This window comes from Simochromis diagramma, unplaced genomic scaffold (genome assembly GCF_900408965.1).
Source record: "Simochromis diagramma unplaced genomic scaffold, fSimDia1.1 OVJJ01000304.1, whole genome shotgun sequence".
Taxonomy (NCBI): domain Eukaryota; kingdom Metazoa; phylum Chordata; class Actinopteri; order Cichliformes; family Cichlidae; genus Simochromis; species Simochromis diagramma.
Window position 1 is genome coordinate 21,147,315 of NW_024387030.1, and position 21,146 is coordinate 21,168,460.

The window sequence follows — 21,146 nt, forward strand, 5'->3', positions numbered from 1 at the left end:
CCTCTGGTGCAAATTACTGACCTCTGTCATCATTTTAAGTGGGGGAACTTGCACAATCGGTGGCTGACTAAATACTTTTTTGCCCCACTGTAAATCTTTTGGTTTATGTCATTACTTTAGAAAAATATAATTTATTTAAGCTAGGCTAGTTAGCTTTGAGCAAGACTCAGAGCAGGACTACCTGTTTTTTCTCCATTATGATTAAAAATCTGCTGTCTGAACAACTACAGTTTTAAAGGTAGGAAGATATAAGAAAATAGTGGCTGAAGTAGCTTGTTTTACTAAATTTATTGCATTTTGTTTGCCAATTTTTGCATCTGTTTGCATTTAGTCTTTGACAGATTACAAACAACATGTTTGTAAGTTGAGGCAGGGTGCTAGTTTAAAAGAAAGAAAGAAAATGTTTCTTTTCACCAGTTAAGTAATCATCATCATTTCTGTCACATTTAAAATTTTGCCATATTGGATTTTTATATCGAAACTATATTGAAGACAAAGAATTCGTCTGTAAATAAGTTCGGAAAATTGTGCTTGTTATCATCACAAAATCCCCTCTGTATGGAATCTGACACTTCATCTGTCAGACAAGAGATCAGTTCTTCTAAAAATGTCCATATACTCAATTTACACAATTCTAAACTGAGGAAAGAATTGGCCAAGTATTTTTAAATTGCGACTCTTTGATGGAAACATTTAACTGTATTTATTTTCTATATTTGCCAATAGCTGTTTTCACACCTGCTCCACTTGCCTGTGTTCATGTTACTGACATAGACAGGGCACCATCTGGTGGCCAAAATATAGACAACAGGAAACAATGAGGAACAGAGACGTAAGTTCATTTACTGGAGTTTCTTCTTTATTATTGCCTGTTGCTCTGTTAACAATGTAGCTGATAGCTTGTTACCTCAGCAACATGCTAATCCAGTGATCGAGGTCTGTGTCTCCAGGGACACTGCAAACAGGAGTCTTCATGCTTTATAAAATGTAAGCCTAATGTAAATGTAAAGCCCTCTGTGTAAATCAGTAAATAAAATAAAACACTTAGCTAATATTTTCATTAGAGTGTGAATGTGTGTGTGGATGTTGCATAGAAAGCACTCAAGCTAGAAAAGTGCTATATAAGAACCAATTGGAACCCCCCCCAAAAAAAGAAAATTGTGGAAAAGGTTTTTTGGTCATAAATTACATAGAGTTGTACATTCTTAATGCATGAAGTGAAATATTTTAAGCCCTTTCTTTGTTTGAATTTTGATTATCACTGTTTGTCTGTGAAGGTTCTCAGTCATTATCACTGCTTATAATTCATAAAAATTCTAAACTTGGTAAGTGAAAATTATTAGGATAAATGTCAGTCGAGTTCAGTAAACGGAGAAAAAGGAACACGTTTCCCATCTTTATCTTTAGATCACATCATCATATCATAATCACACACTTTATCAAAGATCGAAAGAGTCAGCTATTAAACCCGATTCTTTGATCCCCATGGTAGAACAGAGAAAACCCGACTCAGAGTGGTCAAAATATTTATATTTCTTTATCCAATCATCTTCCGGAAGAGAGAGCCCTGCACAGCCCAAAGCCAGTTGCAGAATCTCTAACATTAGAAGCTAAAAATGTGTCTCATATAGGTGTTATTTTGGTACTTTACACGTCACACATAGTTTTGATACAAACAACTCCTTATATGTTACTAGTTTCTCTTTTTGTCTGGGTTCCTGTTTTTATTTATATGCTTGTATAGCTCTACACTAACTTCCTGTTTTTCAGTCTGGCTGAGCACTTAGTGTTTATTTTCTGATTATATTGTTTTATGTATTTTAGTAATAAAGGCTTGTAAAGCAAGGCCACTTTTGACTCATAAACTAAGAATATATGTTTATTCCTTAACACAGCCTCAAATGAGACTGTAGGAAGCCATCAACCAAAGAGCGAACTGACTGAAGACTGGTCAAGCTGCACAAAGTTGCAGTGAACCTGATGGTTCCCTGTTTCCTGATCTAGAAGATGGAGATTAAAATTCGAGATTAATTCTTAAATAAAATCCTTATAATGTAGTCTCCTGTCTTTATGTGTGTTTTTGGTTTCAAACATTTCAGTTGAAACTGTTACATTTCTAAAAAGCAAAACCAAATCTTGTGGTCACACAAAAGAAACAGGACCTGAAACAGAGAGGCTTTAAGGGACCCCAGAAAATCCGATATTCTAACCACTCACTGAAACAGTAAAAAAAACAAAAAACAAAACAGTACCTAGATGGGGGAAAGGCTGATCCTGGTAAACTGGGACAAACTACAAGCTGAAGATGTTATCAAGGAAATTGCTTCAGGAGCTTTGGATGTATTCATCAGCACACAAACTTCCTTCTGATACTTTTATCCAAAGTAAAAAATAAACCACAATGGCAAAACACCAGACAGAGAGAGTACAGGAAGAGAGGGAAAATTGATTTATCTGACTTTTAACCCTGTGTGGATTGGAGATAATCCCCCAAAATAAATTCAAAGTGCTACATCGAGTTCTTGTTTTTTAAGTCTTTAAAGATGTATAATATACAATCATTTCACCCTAGAAAAAGAGCAGTTCAAAGACATTACTAAACGCTCAAAATTACCATTTATGCCCATGATGAGTGTGTGTACCTTTCAGATCCGTCACTATTTCACCTGGTATCTGTGTATAGCAACTTCACTGCTGTGGAAATTTTACTGAAGCTTTCGATTGAGATGAAATTTTACAAACGACTTTTTCATAGATCAGGTTAATATGATCACCGGTTTATTCTTCATTTGTATTGTCATTATTGTTAAAAACAGAGGAAAACATGATGCCTGTGCCTGAAGATTACCACTGAATACAGAGCTAACAGATCAACTGAAGATGCGAGTGTTACAACACTCCACACCACCATCTCCCACCTTGAACAACAGGGGCGTCACGCCAGGCTGCTCTTTGTTGACTTTAGTGCTGCCTTTAATACGATACTCCCGGACAGACTGATATCTGCTGGATATCAGATTTCCTTTTACCACCTGCTGCTGGATCAGACTTTCTCTCAGACCATGTACAGAGAGTTAGAGTGGGGCCTCATCTTTCCCCAGCCCTTAGCCTTAACACTGGCTCTCCACAAGGCTGTGTACTGAGTCTCCTACTGTACACATGACTGTGTCAGTACCCACCCAGACACTACAGTAAGTTTGTAGATGATACCACTGTGGTGGGGCTCATCTCTGGGGGTGATGAGAGAGCATACAGAGTTGAGGTTCAGAGGCTGTCGTATTGGTGTGCAAACTACAACTTGGACCTCAATATCACCAGGACAAAAGAGCTGGCAATCAACTTCAGAGGCAGGAAGTCTTTGCTGCAGCCGTGGACGTGGAAAGGGGGGCCAGCTTCAAGTTCCTGGGTGTGCACATAGACACAGACCTCTAATGGAGCTTAAACACCTTGGCGGTTTTAAAGAAGGCCCAACAGCCTCTCCATTTTCTGAAAATCCTCAGAAAGGAGCTGCTGATCATCTTCTACTGTTGCTCCATTGAAAGTGTGCTGACATACTCACACTGACGTGAGACAGTGCGATGGTACAACTAAACTGGAAACTAAGTATGACTGTCCAATGACAAAAAAAAAAAAAGAAAGAAGAAAGTTATATTATCTGAATAAACAAAACCTCTGGCTTCCATTAGTGCAAGTCCTCCAACACTAGCACCTTACATCACTTTAGGTGGTTTTACCACCTGAGATTTGATTTATCGCTGCCTGAAAATGAAACGGCACAAGAAAGAGCAGTCACTGTATCACCTGTGCTGTTGCTGTAGAACAGACAGCAAAGCTTACAGACAAGCGTTCCATTGCTTAAATGTTGCAATGACTAAATTTGATTAATTTTAATTTGATGGTATATGGACCACAGGAACTCCAATCTATTGAACACACCGAGTGCTTTCCTACAGAATGAAGAGCAGGCAGCAGGTGTTGTACAGGTACACAGTTTAATAGTTATTATAGACATTTTATGTACATTTCAACAGCTGTATTCTATGTGGTACAGCCTTTAAAATCTGCTGTTCATAGTTTGTAAATAAAAAACAAAACACAAAACTCATCAAATCTCGCAAACAGAATTTTTTTTTCATTTTTCGGAAGACTAAAAAAAATATTTTATTGTATTAATCATGCATTACACAAACGAGAGTTACACAGTAAACTGTAGCATTGGTGAAAATAAAAGAAAAAAAATTATATAATAATAAAACCGTGGATCGTAACAAACCAGAACAACAAATTAGACTTCCCCCTGTGGGCCAGCCAGTGAGACAGCAGCTTTTCAAAGATTGAAGCGATATGATGGAGGCGGAGGAGCAGAAGTCTCAGCCTGAACCAAACAAAGCTGTAACTTCACCTGTTCACACTCAAACTGAGCTCGTGCTGCATTCAGGTACCATTTCCCAGCTCATTAAACCAATTATTTGCCGGTTTGTTATTGGAAGTTGGCCTTTAACTGGAGCAGCCCTGCGTTCAAATCTGTGTACATCAAACTATTCTTTGCCCTGTTTGAGGACAAAACTTGTTTTTACATAAATTAAATTTGCTTATTACTAATCAACAAATTTTAAAAAACAAAACAAAGCAAAAGAACCCCCCACAGTGACCACTTTATTATAGGTACCTAAACACGGATGGTGTTTAGTACAGCTGCCTTGCTGTAAGATCTGTCTTCACAAATATCAGAATATTCCACTTAGTGATAGTGTCAAAAATGCATACTTGCATGTGTAAGAGTGTGTACGCGTATACAAATGAGTCAGTTCTGTGGGTTCAACATATAAAATGTGGAACTCTGAGAGGTGTTTCTAATATTCTGACCCATCAAAAGTAGTTGTTTTATTATATTTTCTGTACACTCACTTGTGTCAACCTGATGAGATTTTGTAGTTTATACCCATGACCTCCCTTCAGATAATATCAACAAAAAAAATTACAGCCATATCAAAATGATCTTTATGGCAGCTGTATTATACTATAACAAACTGCTCATGTGTACAGTGTACACAACATTTTAAAACTTCATTTCTTAAAAAACAAACAGAGCTAATTAGATGTCAAATATATTGACTGTGAGGAAAAGGCATCATTTCAGCAAGTTGTGTATTTGTAGTTCAAGAAGTTCTCACCTGTAAAACCTTTTTGCTATGACCTCACGTCATTTTATCCAGTCTACATAAACAAGGTCATATAAGACTGGCCTAGGAAGGAGTTGGTCAGGCTTTTTTTTTTTTTTCCCCCAGTGATTTTATCGGCTGCAGTGACAAAGACTAGATACTGCAGTGTAAATTAGAATGAACAGAATGACTTAGTAAGCATTTGGCACCTTGCATTTATTCATAGGTCTGCATTTGTATGCTTGGATTACATTTTCTATGCAAATTAATTTTGTTTGTACATTTCTTTACAGGACATAATTAGTTCTGTCTTACACCAGCATTAAGTTGGCATATAAATGTAACTTTCTTATGCCAAATAAGTCTTTTAAAAATGTAACTTTTTAAAACTAATTCTAGCATAAGACAAAGCTAATAGTTAACATGCCAAGGCTGTTGTGTAAAAGACGCAAGGGTTTCACTGTGGAGTAATTAAAATGTATCTTGTGCTTGGAGTCTTTCAGTTGATGATATTGGACTTGCATGCTCTACCCTCTGGAGCAAACACCTTATCACTGTGATAAGCTGCTGTTTCACACTGGAATGTGTGCCATGTTAGACATTAGCTCGAATGGACAAATGTATATTAAAGGTTGATATTTTAACATCAGGACAGACACTAACAGATACAGCTGACCCTCTCCTCAGCTGTCTCAACACTCAGCAGCAGCAGTTCCTGTGTTTACATGATTTGAGATCAGGGCCCAAAACTGAAGCCAGACGTCTTGACATATCAGACTGAGGTGAGGTTTTTGGTTGATGGGTCATCCATTGTGGCAGTAACTATATTGTGGATTTTTAAAAAGAATTAAAAAGGACTATAAAAACTAGATTTGTTTTACACAAACAAAAATATGTAACTACAGTAATGCTGAATCCTCCGCTTGTTACACTGTTAAACGTGGGGCTCTGATAGGCCCAGCAGGAGGCTGAGGTCGGTGAGTATTAACCAAACTTTCATTCTCATCAAAACATTCTCAGAGGCAAAAACAAAATCTGATATTAAATCCATTCTGTTTGCTCAAAACATATTTCTTCTTAATTTTTCCCCATTTACAAACTGTAAAACTTGCTTTGCAGAAGCTTTAGTTCAGATTTAATTATTAAAAAGTGAAAGAGAGAAAAAAACAAGTTCAAACATCACATGTTCTGTTCTCAGGTTGACGTTTCTGAAGGTTTAAAGGAAAAATCCCCTGATTAACCTCCGGGCTTTCTCTTTAGTACAGTTCCTCAGGCAGTCTTACAGCAGGGTTTAATGTGGCTAATATGATTTCACTGTCACTAAACAGATGCTGAAATTGTTGTGACAGGAGGAGTGTTTCCATGGACACAAGTACCCCTATTCTGATCATACTATGAATGATACATAGAACAGCTTACAGCTTCCTGTGTTGGGACACGGGCATCTCGAATAATGTCCACCAGTGGAACAGCTTAGATGTTGTATGATTATAAATTGGCAAATGTTTTTTGAGCAGCTAATTAAAATGCACTTTAAACTCATGCACATATGAATTAGACTACACACAAAACACTTGATTACTAGGTATTTTTGCAACTTGGAAATCATTTTGAACAGGCCAAACGTCTAAAATCAACTTAAATAGCTGCTACTTTTCAGTGTTTCGGCATTTAAAGATTGATAATAGTCTATGACATAGTTCAATTTTTTGTTTCTGTGCAGGTAGCTGGCCGCATTCAGAAACCTGGGTCAGATGTTTGCTTGTTGCTTTTCAGTTTTCTTTCACATGAATCCAGCCAATCAGGGACATGTGACACACACACAAAAAAGATCTGAACGGAGACGCTCTTCTCCACGTAAACACTGTGAAGAAGCAGTGTGTACAAAGCACAACAAAGACACTGGTGTTTAAGTTTTTCCTGTTTTACCAGAGCTTAGCACAGCCATGAAAATGTCAAAATTGTTTCTTCAGACTGTTTTGTCTAGACAGGAGATCAGTGTAATGAGAGGATGTTTTACATATGCTCTCTCCTGAGGCAGGCGAGAGCCAGTACAAAACTGTACTCAACTCGAATTCTTTGCTACTCTATATTTTTGCTAGTTAAACTAGTGGTTAGCTCTACTAAATGGATTACAGTAGGAGAAAGTGCAGACTTTGGAGACTCATTAGAATGCTCCACTCTTGGACATTTCTAGCTGTATCACCTCATGTGAAGTGTCAGACTGGGAGAGCAGACTGCTTAATGCACTACAGTTGTGCTTAGATTTGGTTTCATATGCCACTGAAGCTTCAACACCTGGGGAGTAATAGAGCTTTTATAATGTATAACAAACATAGAAAAAAACAGTGGCAGCCAATTATAACTGTTCGGGACTGCAAGCCTGCTCTGAACTGCCTTGAAAGTAGAGTTCTTTAGAGTTATTGGAGAAAAATTAGCCAAATGGGGGTGAATTCAATACAGATCCCAGGCAACTTCTCACGAGGGCCATTTTTCGAGTTGTAACTGTCTCCTCTCAGACATGCCTGAACATTTAGCATTGACTCAGCATTGAGTCCAGTGGGACAGAAAGAGAAACGGGGGAAATGTGCAAAAATGTCCCCACAACATGTAGACTGTAGTGCTACAATTCCACAGTTTAATGTGCTACATTTGACCACCGTATTACGATGCTAAATGACAACAGTAAGAAATAAAAGAGCGATGGGTTAACTCATCTAGATGTCAGGCTACTTTCCTTGGCCAGCTCTGACTAGGTCTAATTTTGGGGGGGATTTTTCCTTTACGTCTGCCCTCAGCTCCAGCTCTTCTGTCTGGGATCAGGAGTCACAGTAGTGTTAATGAATAGGGACAGGCATGTAGTGTCAAAGCTACCTTAGGGATTTGTGAGGGGCCAGATGGGTTTCAGGCAAGCTGCTCCAAGTTGATCATTAAACGCGTTTCTGCTGTCTCTTAGCTGTAGGGAGATCACACCACTCCACCTCTTAACTTAAAAATTTGTGTAAGAAACCTGTGTGTGTTTGTTCAGTTGTCCGTTGGAGATTCTCCAGTCTTTCATATTAATATATATTCTGTGTTCAGAGACCTGAACAGACCTGAATCCTGTTTGTGTACAGACTAGTCCCTCTCTCTCTTTGTCTGTCTCTGTATCCCTCACCTCGAGGTCATCTCCTCTTTTTTCTTTTTTCTGTTGTTTAAATCTTCTCTTCCTCGTCTATACGTAGACTCTGGCAAGGGCGTCGGCTCCAGCGGAGGCAATGTAGGCCTTGGAGGGGTGGAAGGCCACGTCGTAGATGGCCTCCTCGCTCTTCTTACGATGAGCTGTGATCTCTTGAACACACGTTTTACTGTCTAGGTTCCACAGACGCAGAGAGCAGTCGTGACCTGAGGAGAAGAAAAAAATGTAAGCCATTATGTCAGTGTTGTTACAAAGTAATTTAATTGCACAAACCAAACTCATTTCCGTTTCTTTTGACTTGAGAAGTGATAGAAACAAATGATTAATGTTATATTAAAATCTTGAATGCACTGACAGTTTTGTCATACAGTTGCCTTAACTGCCATAACATGAGCAGAAGCCGGAGACTTACGAAGGCACATGTGCTTAGTTCCTGTGATCAAAACTGACCCTGCGCTGAGCCTAATCTATCTTAGCTGCTACCTGGACTAACTGCAAACTATCTTATGTACATAGAAAGTGAGTGAAAGAGGTCAGCTAATTAATCTCTAGCTCTCTGTGCTTAAATAGCTGTAAAATTAGCTTGCTCTGTAATGTTTCAAATTAACTACTGCCAGATTTGTCTGCACACTGTCTCGCAACCCTTTGGAGCCACGGCACATATTTCACATTAGAAAAATCACACAGCACACCATCAAACCAAAAATGTCACAAAAAGCACATTGATAATTTTCCCCCGTGCATCAGGCAGAGTGGAACTGGTTTGGTTTGTCCCCAGTGTACCTTTTTTGCTTTCTGACCACTACTCATGTTAGGGCCTTCATCTGGGTCAGAATTTTCTCCAGGGCCCAGGTCAGATTGACTACTTGTTCTTTTCAAATATTCATCTATTGCTATTACGCACTGCATTGTCTCATTCACAGCATGACGGTTATGTCATTTCTTCTTTGTCTTCTGTTTTACTGGCAGTTGGCATTCTATTTAATTAGAGTAGGTAGTTTTACTGCCCTCTAGTGGAAGAGAATGTAATTCTCCAAAAGTTGATTTTGTTCATCTCTTGTAGCGTTTACAAGAGATTACAATAGAATGTAATTGTTCTGCCCATTACTCACGCCAGTCATTTAGAGTATTAATCAGGTGGAACCAGATAATCTTTCACGGCACACCCGATCATTTCTCACGGCACACCTATGTGCTGCGGCACAGTGGTTGGGAAACACTGGTCTAGCAAAGGGCAGGAACAAACTACAATGCATACATAGCCATAAAAGCACAAAGCATATCATCTCTCATTTCTAACATTTTAAGTATCAAAAAATTAAGAGAGTGAGAAAAACTATGCAAACCTTAGTGCTTCCAAACCTACTACGCCATTAGGAATCAAGAGAGTAAGTAGCAACCAGATTCTGCTACTCAGATGCACTTAAGTAATTATCAGTGAGTATGAGAACCTCTGCAACAGGAGAAGTTCTTGGCAGTTTGAAGCTTTTAAAAAGATGATATTGGAGAAGAAATTCTTTCTGCCCTTCAGTTTGGGAAGGGTTATAAGGAGACTTCTAAACAGTTTAAAGTCCAGCGTTCTAAAGTGAAAAAGATTCTAAAAGAATAAATTAAGCCCATAAAGAAATGTCAACAACCCACAATGAACTGAACCAATGTTTAGTGTTATGCCACACACTGTCTGTAATAATAATGGTATAAATGTTTACATGCACTGTAGCCGGGCTCTCTCCAAGGATAAAAAGCTAACATGCAAGGAGCAGCTAGGCAGAAACTGAATTCACCACTGACATGCTGTCATCCTTAAAACCTTGATTAAATATTGTGGAACACGCCAATATATTGGTAAGGCGATTTCTTAGTATTGCCAAATAATTTTAATTGTTCTGCTGATAACTGAAAAATAAATAAGGAAGGAGAGACAAAAAAAAGACCGTTCAACCATGTTAAGAGGGTTGCCATTGGATAGTTTGTCCACCAGACTGCAGTATACTCGGATCAGCTGGTTGCCGTTTCCCAACAGGGAAGTTGCAGTTGGGCAGAGCAAGTAATCCAAGACTTCTCGTGTCAATAAAACAAAACTATTTTTAAATTTCATTTTCATACAATCTTGGTAAGGACTCAAATGATTACACCTAACACTTTTTAGGGAAATCCATTTATATTTTGTGTGTCTAGAAGATAAAGCTTTATTGGCCAATATATATTGCCTATTTTAAAAAAATCACCAAATATTGGTCTGAAAAATACTACATCAGTCAGGCTCTACAACCATCATGCCATCACCATGACATAAAATTGCAATATTATGTGGAAATGCAGTCTGTGCCCCAAGTGAAACTGAGTGCAGCTATTCTGTGCCCTGACAAACATCCACAGCTGGAAACTGAGCATATTTCCAGCCCAAGACAAGAGACCTGCTGACTTGTGGTTAGCAGGCATTTTTTGAAAGGTCAGAGAAACTGAGTACTTGAATGTGTGACAGGACCAGTGAAACCCGCATCACAGCCTGCTCTTTGGATCCTGCTATCAAACCCCAATTGTCCAAATAGGCTAAGATGTGACCACTCCTCACATTGAGCTGACAGTTCGTTAATACATTTGGTCAAAGTACACAGAGTGAAACAGTGGATGGAAATCAGTGTGAACGGCTGATGTCAAACTGAATGTTACAACCTGAGACACCAAAAGTGTTTTTGTGGGGGTGTGCCTATCAGACTGTGATAGGAAAGTGCATCACCTTTTGGGGCTGACAACCTGAACAGAACTTGGGCCAAAGACATCTGACCTCAATATGGAGAGCCACCAGTGGGTTGTCTGGGGAACCAGTGATCCAAACATAGATGGGCAATGCCTGCACCATGAGCTCTGTCACTAAGCCTGATTAATGTGTCTAAATGAAATGTGGAAAATCTTGGATGGAAGAGCTGTGGGGGCACCTGTGCTTGGATTGTGAGACAGGACCAAATAAACTGTCAGTAATGGATCTATAGGTGGTGGTTAACTAAATCAGCTTTTTCCAGATCCTGTCTATAGCCAGACACAGTGAAATGAGTAGATTTCGGATTGATACATGCAGTGGTTAGTCCTGAGAAGAGAAAAAAAAAAAAAGACGTTTTTTTTACCGTCATCAGAAAACCTCACAAAACATAAATAGCTTCTCAGCTGTCAGAGGAGAGCTTCTTAGTTATATGGTGAAACAGAGAAAACAGGTGTTTTGTTTTGGCTAGCCAGCGCAGCAGGACTGGCAGCATACCGGTCTGACGACTCTAAAACTGGGTCAAAGGACTCTGAGAAGAGGATTGTGCCGTGTAAGAGCAGCACCTCCCAGGACTTTCTCCACTAACATGACCCGAGTGAAAGAGCTCATGACAAAATGCATGCCCTTGGGTCTTAGTCAAAAATCTCCTCAAATGGAAAAGCCAGCTTGCCAAATGAAGTGTTCGTGGTGAGGTGAGGAGCATAAGGATTGAGGAATAACTGTGGTGACAGGGGTATATACGCAGACGGGGTCTAACATATAGCACTGCAGGTCATTTGACTTAAAGGTGTGAACAAAGCCGTTGTGAGGCAAGTGTCCTAGTTGAGCACACATGATAATCAATGCGATGTGCTGTACAAGTAAATAGACTAAAGAGAACACTCAGTCGTGTAATGGTACAAAGCAAAGTTGAACTAACTTACATAGATAATAGGATGGGTTTTGATTATCGATTTATCGATTAAAATCGATTCTAGCTTGATAACGTGATATCGATTCATTAAAATCCCAAATCGATTTTTAAATATAAATTTATTTTGCCCAAAATGCCAGAATCTCAGGTTAAACCTCACAAAATTTCAACAACCACCAAACAGCTAAAACAGTAAATGAGAGCAGGAACACGGGTTCTGCACTATGACGTAAACGTAAAGGGCGGACCCGCTGACGCATCAGAATCAGTGAGATGTCGCCTTTCTCACCCGACGGCACGAACACGGTCGGGGCTGAAAGCCGACAGCTCACCGATTCTGGTGTTTCGCGCTTCGTCCTTTTTGCGCTAGATTCTGAAGCTGCAGGTTTTATCTCTGACTGAACCCGCAGCAAAAAGATCCAAACTACGCTTCACATTTCGCTTCACATAAACATCGTCATGAATTCCCTCCTACTTACTGTTTTGCTTCCACCAAGATAAAAATCACACTTCCTGCACAGCTCTCTCCCTCTCTCAGGAATAGTTTCCCATCTAAAAATCTGTTTTCTGCATTATTCGCTTGCTTATCACCCACTGCCGTTGTTTACAGCGCTGTCGGCCGCTGTTTCTTTTTTCCTTTTACTTACTTCGGAAAAGAAAACCTAATTTCTGCTGTTCAGTATGCTACTGAACAAATTAAAACTTTTTAAAATTATGCAAAATTGCAAAACCCTTAGCTGTGTCTCTAATAAAACCTCTAACTTTGCTCCGCTTCACTTCAGCAGCATCATGTAATGTTCATATGTTGATTAATGGTTTTCTTTCGTCTTTGATCTACTGCAGAATATTTTTAAGGTCATCTGCTATAAAATCCCAGGCCAGGAAAATCGCTTTCATGTTTTTCTGTGTTTTATGCTGTTTCTTTGACACAAAGGCATCTGCTGTGATGCTTACACCTTTGATAAAGTTTCGCAAGTGTCAGCTTTCTTTTTATAGATAGAAAAATATGGATATGTACTGATACGTGATCAGAATTATAATATTTCTTACTGTCTGAGGCAAAATTTCCCTGATTCAAATCGAATAGAATCGGATCAAATCCTGGATCGAATCGATTCGGGACCTTGTGAATCTGAATTGAATCGATTCTAGAAATCAGTGACGATACTCAGCCCTAATAGATAACCTTTCAATCTTCACTAGTCACCATCTACAGCACACATGAAGAACTGTAATAACTTTCAGAATTTAATTCAAAAAAAGCTAAATTAAATTCAATGCTTTATTCTGAGCTCCAGGAAGACTTTTATGAGACTTACTGCCAGACATCAGGTAGATGCCGTTGGGATCCACGGCCAGGCTGGTCACTGCATCCAGATGAGCCACCATGGCATGAATCACTTTACCTGCATAGAGGACACAAGGCACCTAAGCACTTCCAGAAGCCTGAAGGACTCGTTTTTCTCAAGTCAAAATAATTCTGAGTCACTCTGTACACGGTGTCTGTGAAGTGGGAGCTGTGAAACCTGATCTCACCAATCAGGCTCACCATCTTTGGAGTGATGGACACAGCTGGGGAGTAGCTGCAGACTGACCTGACTTGTTATCAAAGAATTTGATGTGTCGATCTTCATGAGCAGTGATGGTTACTGGAAGCGTGGGATGACTCACCACCTTATTTATATGATTTGACCCCGACAGAGCTGAGGAGGGAGAGAAAAGGATAACACTGTTTACTGTCCTCAAAAACCCATCACACACCTCATATCTGTTCATGGTTGTTTGTGCTCTTACTGCCATCTCCCTGTCCTTTGAGCACAAGTGCTTGCTGGGAAGTTTCCAGGTCATACACAACCACGTCTCCGCTATTAAAGGATGCCACCATGTGAGCAGGGTCACAACCATTGAAGTCCACTGATGTGGGGATCCCATGCTCTGTTGACAGATGTAAACATCAGCAAGTCTGTTCAAACTCCCTCCTGCAAAGAAGCGCACCCTTTTTCTTCTTCTTACCATGGTTTGTATTGAAAGTGCTAATGCAGGGGTTTTTCTCTGTTGGGTTCCACAGCTTCACTGTTCCGTCGGCCGAGCAGGACAGGAGGCGGTTTTTGATACCGCTGTATGCCAATCCCCACACAGCGTCCGTGTGTCCTAACCAGGAACCTGCCAGGACGCTTGGATCTGATTGGAAGAGATAAGAAATGAGAGGGGCCTTCTGTTTTTATAACTGTACATTCATCTAACTGACAAATATTCCCAATTGAAAGAGAAAACTTTAACAAAGGAAAGACATTTTTGGTGTCTTTGTAAGGTTTTGTGAAATAAAATGTTCCCAAAAATTGTATTTTTCCCAAGTAAAGACTTTTTTTTTTTTTTTTTTAATCCAGCATTTTGTTCAGAAAGTAAAGACATGAGGAAAGCAGCCTTAATAGGAGCAGACCTAAAAGAAAAACATTCAAACTTGGGAACCGTGATTCCAAGAATAAAACAAAAAAAGAAAAAGAAATTTTGGGGGGAAAGCAGAGCCATGTGAGGTAATCTAAGAAATCTATATTTTTGAAAAAACAAGGAGATCATTATGAAAGGAGACAACCGGTTTACTTGTTTTTCTTTTGGCTGTTACCATAACAAGTCGCCACAGTGGATCATCTCCCCATTATTAGTATACCCTTCTGCTACACCAGCCCTCTGCATGTCCACACTCAGCATGAATCTTCTCTGTGGTCCCATTTCCTCCTGCCTAGCAGCTTCATTTTCAACGTCTTTTGTCCAATATATCCGCTGCCTCTCCTCTGTGCATGCCCAAACATCTCAGCCTTGTCGCTCTAACTTTTCATATCTGCCCAACCTGAGCCGTCTCTGCCATCTTCAGCTTGGCCTCTCCTCTTTTTGTTAGCGCCACTCCAAACTATAGCAGGGCTCACTACTACTTAAACCTTTTCCCTTTCACTTAGTGAAATAGTGTGTACCATAAGTGTCGTAGGGATCAACATTTGAGCTGGGGATGTTCCACCACTGGATGGTTGCGTCAAGACCACCACTAAAACACTGTTCACCACTGGAGGTCATCGCCAATGACAACACTGGTCCACTGAAGACAGAAAAGAGCATCATCACCAGAGGTTTGATAAAATACATATATTTACGGATGATGTCAAGTGCAAACACGTAACCTCGACAGTCATTTAATCCTGCTGGTTACTGAGATCTCTCACTTACACTCACAAAGAGTGTGAGTGAGATCAACATCTAGCAAGTTTAGACATGAGCAGTGAAAAGACCTTAATAACTATAATATACCAAAAATGTTCTATACATCTAGTTTGTCCAAACATGATATTGATAGTTTTTAGTTTGTTAAAGACATTTTCTGATATTTTAATCAAATTCTTTTTTTTTTTTTAAATATTAAAAAAACAAAACAACTTTTCAGACATATTTTAATACAGTTTTTATTTTGATTTAGTGTTTTATTTGCATTTTAGTTATTTTTAATTCTACTATTATCTGGCAATTTGGTCCATTAAATTTTCCAGATTTTTTTTAAACACTTTTCTGTTACTTTATAACAATTTTTTCCTGGTGTTTGACTTACATTTTCTCAGACATATTTCCTGCTGCTGAGATTATTCTCATGCTGTAGCTACAGGGTGCCTGTCAGTCTTAATCACTAGTAATGCTCATTTATTCATAGCTGCTGCCACTAAAAAGCATAATTTCTGTCTTCCTGCCAACAGCAGTTCACCACAGGTCTGAAATTACCTTTTTTTTTAAAAACAACAAAAAAACCCTCACTTTTTTTTTAATATTACTTGTGTCACTTAAAACGTGAAGAAATCTGATGTAACTTGAAAAAGTTAAAAACACCATGGAACCTCAACCATCAAGTCAAATAGAGTCTTAGACACACTGTGTGTGTTTGGATACATACACATGGGCTCTGAATGTGTAGATCGGTTCCACATCAAAAGAGGCACTTCTGGAAAAAACAAACAACAACAACAGTGAAATAAACAAGCAGATTGTTACTTCATCATCAAACAGACTCTTCTTCAACTCTGTTACAGGCAGCAGTGACTGTTTTTCACTGTACGACAGTAAGTCCTGAGGGGTATTATTTAAAGGGATTATCTGTAAGACACTGACACATCAGAAGCTTGTGGTGTGAGTTTGATCAGAATAGTGCCATGGAAACGCAGTGATGAGGAGAAAATGAGATGCTAATACTGAAAGGATCTGCCAGGTTTGTAAGGAGAGGATTTTCCTCTGAAGCAGAGTGAATAAAAGCTTTTCTATGTGATGAGGAAATACTGTCCATGCTGAGCGTTCTTTTCTCAACCGACTGAACTTTTTCTTCTTTCTTTTTTTTAAAATTTAAGATACCCTTTAGAAAATGATTTTTGCTTTGATCACAGCTTTGCAATGTTGCCAGTATTTCAACCAGCTCTGAGGTCTTCACTGCAAATGGTTTCCAGAAGCAACCGTTGCAACAAGTTAATCACTGGAAATTCTTTCTTCAATACAAGACCATCACTTAGGTTGTGTTAATGTAATGCTGGTATAGAGCAAACAGCCTTATTTAACTATTGCAGTAATCCCAGTCATGGCAAGAACTGTTCAGCTAAGAGAAACAAGCATAATCATGCTGTAACTAGAGAAGGTCCCATTGGGATCACAGCAGCAAAGACTAAGGTGTTCAGGTGCTGGCTATTTAAGTAAAGGCAATGTCTTATTTTACATAAACAAAGTCATCCAGGTCATTGTAGTCTAAGGAGCTTGAAAAGAAAAGAGTCTGGACTTCTTTAGGTTTCTTTGAAAACGTTTCACCTCTCATCCGAGAAGCTTCTTCAGTTCAGAACTGAAGAAGCTTTTCTTTCCAAGCTCCTCAGACTATATATTTTGGTGTAATTTATGCCAGAGTCTTTTGATTATTCGGGTAGTTCTGCTTGGAGGTTTATGTGTACATCTGGTGTTACTCTACTTTTTGGCAGGGACAGTCTTGGTGAGGTTCCACAGTTTAAGGGTGTGATCCTCGGACACGGTGACCAGGCAGGGCTCAACGGGGTGAAAGTCCAGTGCTCGGACACCATCGAAGTGGCTCCTTAGCGTGTACTTGGGGTTCCATGTCTTCCTGAACGAAGACTCCTTACTGGACGGCAGCTGAGGAAAAGAAGATGTCAATGTTAGGGCAATTTCTAAAGAATGTTTGAGTTTTAAACTGCAGCTTAGGTTTTTTTTTTTCCTTACATCATAGCCATAGTCTGTTTCATCGTTGGTGACTGTGAGGTCGGCAAGGTCACCCAGTCCCAGCACGCTCTCCAACACATCATCTGACCCCCCAAGTAAGAAGGACTTCCCCCCGCCAGTAGGAAATGGTAGAGGCTCCGCTGAAGAGTGAGAGGCTTTAATAAACACACTGTACCTCTCTATTACAAGATTATATTCATTAGCTGTTGTCATAATGATTTTACAGCCACACAATTCATTAATTGGAAAAATAATCATCAATAGTTTACAATTTGCATTTGTTTATTTAAGGTGAATATCATTCAACAGACAGAGCAAAGGACACAGCCTTCATATATTTACAATCAGTGGGATTCATGTACATCTCTTACCCCACTCTGTCCCGTCTCCGGAGCTCCGAGCCTCACCCGCCCCTTCTCCATCCTCAGCCGTCACCAAGAAGTCAAACTCCTTTAGAGCCTCCTCTGTGTCGGCATCATCCTCTGACGCTAAGCCCTCGTTTCCCACCTGAAATAGCAGGAGAGGAAAGAGAGAGAAAAAACAAAAAACAAAACACAAGTTAAGAATTAAGGAAGAGGTGTTGAAGGACGGCAGAGTAAAGGAAGGAGGTACAGGGGAAAAGAACAACAGTGGTGATTTAAAAGGGGCTGCCTGCTCTCTGTTTACCTTGGTCTTATGTTTCTTGGCTCTGTGATGTTTGTCAGTGGTGATGTCATCCATCAGGTCCCCCTCCTCATCATCGTCTTCATCGCTGTCTTCTGTGTTTTCCAGAAAGTTAAAAGTCTCCAGAACATCACCTGGACTCCTGGATATAAACACCAATGTTGTTACACTTAAGCTTGTCTGCTGGGTTGTGTTTGTGCTTGCACTGTCAGTGTGGTGGGAGATGTCACACTGGGGAGACTTGGCTCCTTTTCATGTGAAAGCGATATTAGGTTAGGTTTGGGTTCGGGCCCACTATCTTAGGCAAAGGCTAGGTCATGGTTATAATAACTTAAGGCAAATGTTAGAGTCAGATGTAGCTAGAATAATATAAACACTGACCCACTGACCAGCATGAGAGGAAGGGGATGTGGTGCTGCTCATGTTGAGATGGTAAACACAACAGTGGACAGTGAGAATCCATGTTTTACAGTGGGGCATGAAACAAAATCAAGCCTTGAGAGCAAAGAAATGAAGCTTGATGCTGAATTAACTTATTATAGATAGGCAAGTAAGCAGTTTGTTACAAAGGAACTAACAATTTGTGTTTGTTTTGCTGTTTTATGTTTTTTGTTACTGGAGCGGTTTTCACAAAAGCTGAAATCAGTAAAGTACTGGCCAGTACTGCATGTGAACAGCTGTGCGTGTGTCTGTACCTTTTGTCCTTGCGGCGCTCGGTCCCATTGATCAGGTGCTGCAGGTTCTTGTTCTCCACAGATCCATTCTGCTCTGAGCCCGACAGGCCAAGCAGAGAGCGAACCCTCTGAGTACGAACGTCCAGGATGGTGTCTGTGTATCCGACCTCCTGTAGGTACCTGACCGCCAAACAAACACGTGCACACTGTAAACTACACATCATTTGGTCAAATACTGATTTTTGTTAACAAATTAATTCAAAAAATTATTTCAGCATTTTGCTTCCACTGCAAATACAAGTGCTCAAATGTTCTTACTGTCTGAGCAGCTGTCTTCCTTGTTTCCAGGTGAGCTGACTGTTGGCATGAACAGCAGAGACCTCTGAATCTTTGGTGTCTAAGGACAGAAACAGAAACAGTGATTTATACAGCACTGCCTGCTGGACACAAAACAGAGATGGATTTCATCAGTTGTATTTAAAGCTGTGAGTTACTTCAAGTCTAAGAAGAAAGGTCAGGAGTCCATCAATCAATCCATCTTCTTATGCTTATCCAATTCCAATTAACAATTAACATTTTAAAGAACTGCGTATGATGAGGGATTTACATCACAGTGTTTAATGCTCACGTGTTTCCGGTTTATTACAAAACCCCACTAACTGCATGTCTTTAAACTGTGGGAAGAAGCCCGAGTACCCAGCGAGAACCCATGCAGATACAGCATGAAAACTCCAAACACAAAGACCCTGGCCAGGTGACGGATTTGAACGCAGGAGTTTCTTGCTGTGAGGCGACAGTGCTAATCGTTGCACCACCATGCTGCCCAGGGGCTAAGAACCTACATCTTTTATATGCAGTCTACAAAAGGCCACACTGAATATAAAGCATGTGTACAATGGGAGATTAGTGGAGGGGAGTATGACATCATACCTGATTCAAAACTTGGCATCTTCATTTCTCCTTGGTTTAGCTCTGTTCCATATTTTAACTTGTGGTATTTTGCTCTGAAAATGGAAAAAAGAGAAACTAATCATCAACCAATCAATTGACATGGTTAAAAATTAAAATTAACATAACATATTTTAATGCATATTTTCTGTCAGCCCCAAAACAGTGAAAAAAGCTCAAAGTGTGTGGTCTAAGAGAAGGGAAACAGATTTCCACCATAGCAAAAGTGAAAATGTAAATGACTTAAACAGATGAAACTAAAAGAAGGCTTTGGCAGATTCTTTATCAGTGAAACAGAAAGAATCTGAAGTATACAAATAATCTATTACATCACTAGTGCACAAAAGCAACCCAAGAATCACAGAACGAAGCAGTAATTTAACAGCAGTCTGAAGCAGAACTATAGAAAGCTAATTAACTTTGTATTCAAACAAATTAAACATATCCCTTTAATACACTAGGCAAGGCAAGTTTATTTGTATAGCACAATTCAACAACAAGGTGATTCAAAGTGCTTTACAGAGACATTAGAAACAAAAACAAATAAAAAGCATGATTTAAAATTGATTAAAACAAGCAAACAAACAAACTAATTAGCAAACAAACAAACAAAACAGTATATAAAATCAAAACAGATAAAATCAGAACAGTAGATAAAATCAGTAGTTAAAATGTTAGTTTTGAAATTTAAGCTTAAAAGTGTGGATTTGGTGCTTTATTCAAATGCAGCTGAGAACAGGTGAGTCTTCAACCTGGATTTAAATAAACTGAGTGTTTCAGCTGATCTGAGGCTTTCTGGGAGTTTGTTCCAGATATAAGGAGTATAAAAGCTGAATGCAGCTTCTCCGTGTCTGGTTCTGACTCTGGGAACTGATAAAAGACCGGATCCAGATGACCTGAGGGATCTGGAAGGTTCATACTGGGTCAGGAGGTCACTGATGTATTTTGGTCCTAAACCATTCAGAGCTTTATAGACCAGCATCAGAACTTTAAAGTCTATCCTCTGACGGACAGGCAGCCAGTGTAAAGACCTCAGAGCTGGACTGATGTGGTCCACTTTTTTGGTCTTAGTGAGGACTCGAGCAGCAGAGTTCTGAATGAGCTGTAGTTGTCTGACTGATTTTTTAGGTAGACCTGTAAAGATGCTGTTACAGTAATCAAGCCTACTAAAGATGAATGCATGGACTAGTTTTTCCAGGTCCTGTTGGGACATCAGATCTTTTATCCTTGAAATATTCTTGAGGTGATAGTAAGCTGATTTTGTTATTGTCTTAATGTGTTTTTCTAAGTTTAGGTCTGCATCCATCACTACACCCAAATTTCTCGCCTGGTTTGTGGTTTTTAGGTGTATAGATTGAAGTTCTCTGGTGACCTGTAATCGTTTTTCTTTGGCGCCAAAGACTATTACCTCAGTTTTGTTTTTGTTTAGCTGGAGAAAATTGTGGCACAACTAGTCATTAATTTCCTCAATGCATTTACCAAGAGCCTGTACAGGGCCTCGGTCTCCTGGTGACATTGTGATATATATTTGTGTGTCATCTGCATAGCTGTGGTAGTTTATTTTGTTGTTCTTTATAATCTGTGCCAGTGGGAGCATGTA

General features: G+C 39.5%; 1 protein-coding gene across 1 annotated transcript in view; it reads right to left on the reverse strand.

The window, feature by feature from the left end:
* Nucleotides 1-3,973: 3,973 nt before the first annotated feature.
* The window catches only part of strn3 (striatin, calmodulin binding protein 3), a 33,359-nt gene continuing 16,186 nt past the window's right edge, over nucleotides 3,974-21,146 (reverse strand). Inside the window, exons 3-16 of the mRNA XM_040042139.1 lie at nucleotides 19,529-19,602; nucleotides 18,917-18,995; nucleotides 18,620-18,778; nucleotides 17,928-18,066; nucleotides 17,633-17,768; nucleotides 17,262-17,401; nucleotides 16,996-17,174; nucleotides 15,946-15,993; nucleotides 14,984-15,105; nucleotides 14,028-14,195; nucleotides 13,809-13,949; nucleotides 13,610-13,717; nucleotides 13,334-13,420; nucleotides 3,974-8,546 (exon numbers count right to left, since the gene is read on the reverse strand). Coding sequence (XP_039898073.1) covers nucleotides 8,377-8,546; nucleotides 13,334-13,420; nucleotides 13,610-13,717; nucleotides 13,809-13,949; nucleotides 14,028-14,195; nucleotides 14,984-15,105; nucleotides 15,946-15,993; nucleotides 16,996-17,174; nucleotides 17,262-17,401; nucleotides 17,633-17,768; nucleotides 17,928-18,066; nucleotides 18,620-18,778; nucleotides 18,917-18,995; nucleotides 19,529-19,602 — 1,750 coding nt within the window. The 3' untranslated portion in view covers nucleotides 3,974-8,376. The remainder of the gene's footprint in view (nucleotides 8,547-13,333; nucleotides 13,421-13,609; nucleotides 13,718-13,808; nucleotides 13,950-14,027; nucleotides 14,196-14,983; nucleotides 15,106-15,945; nucleotides 15,994-16,995; nucleotides 17,175-17,261; nucleotides 17,402-17,632; nucleotides 17,769-17,927; nucleotides 18,067-18,619; nucleotides 18,779-18,916; nucleotides 18,996-19,528; nucleotides 19,603-21,146) is intronic.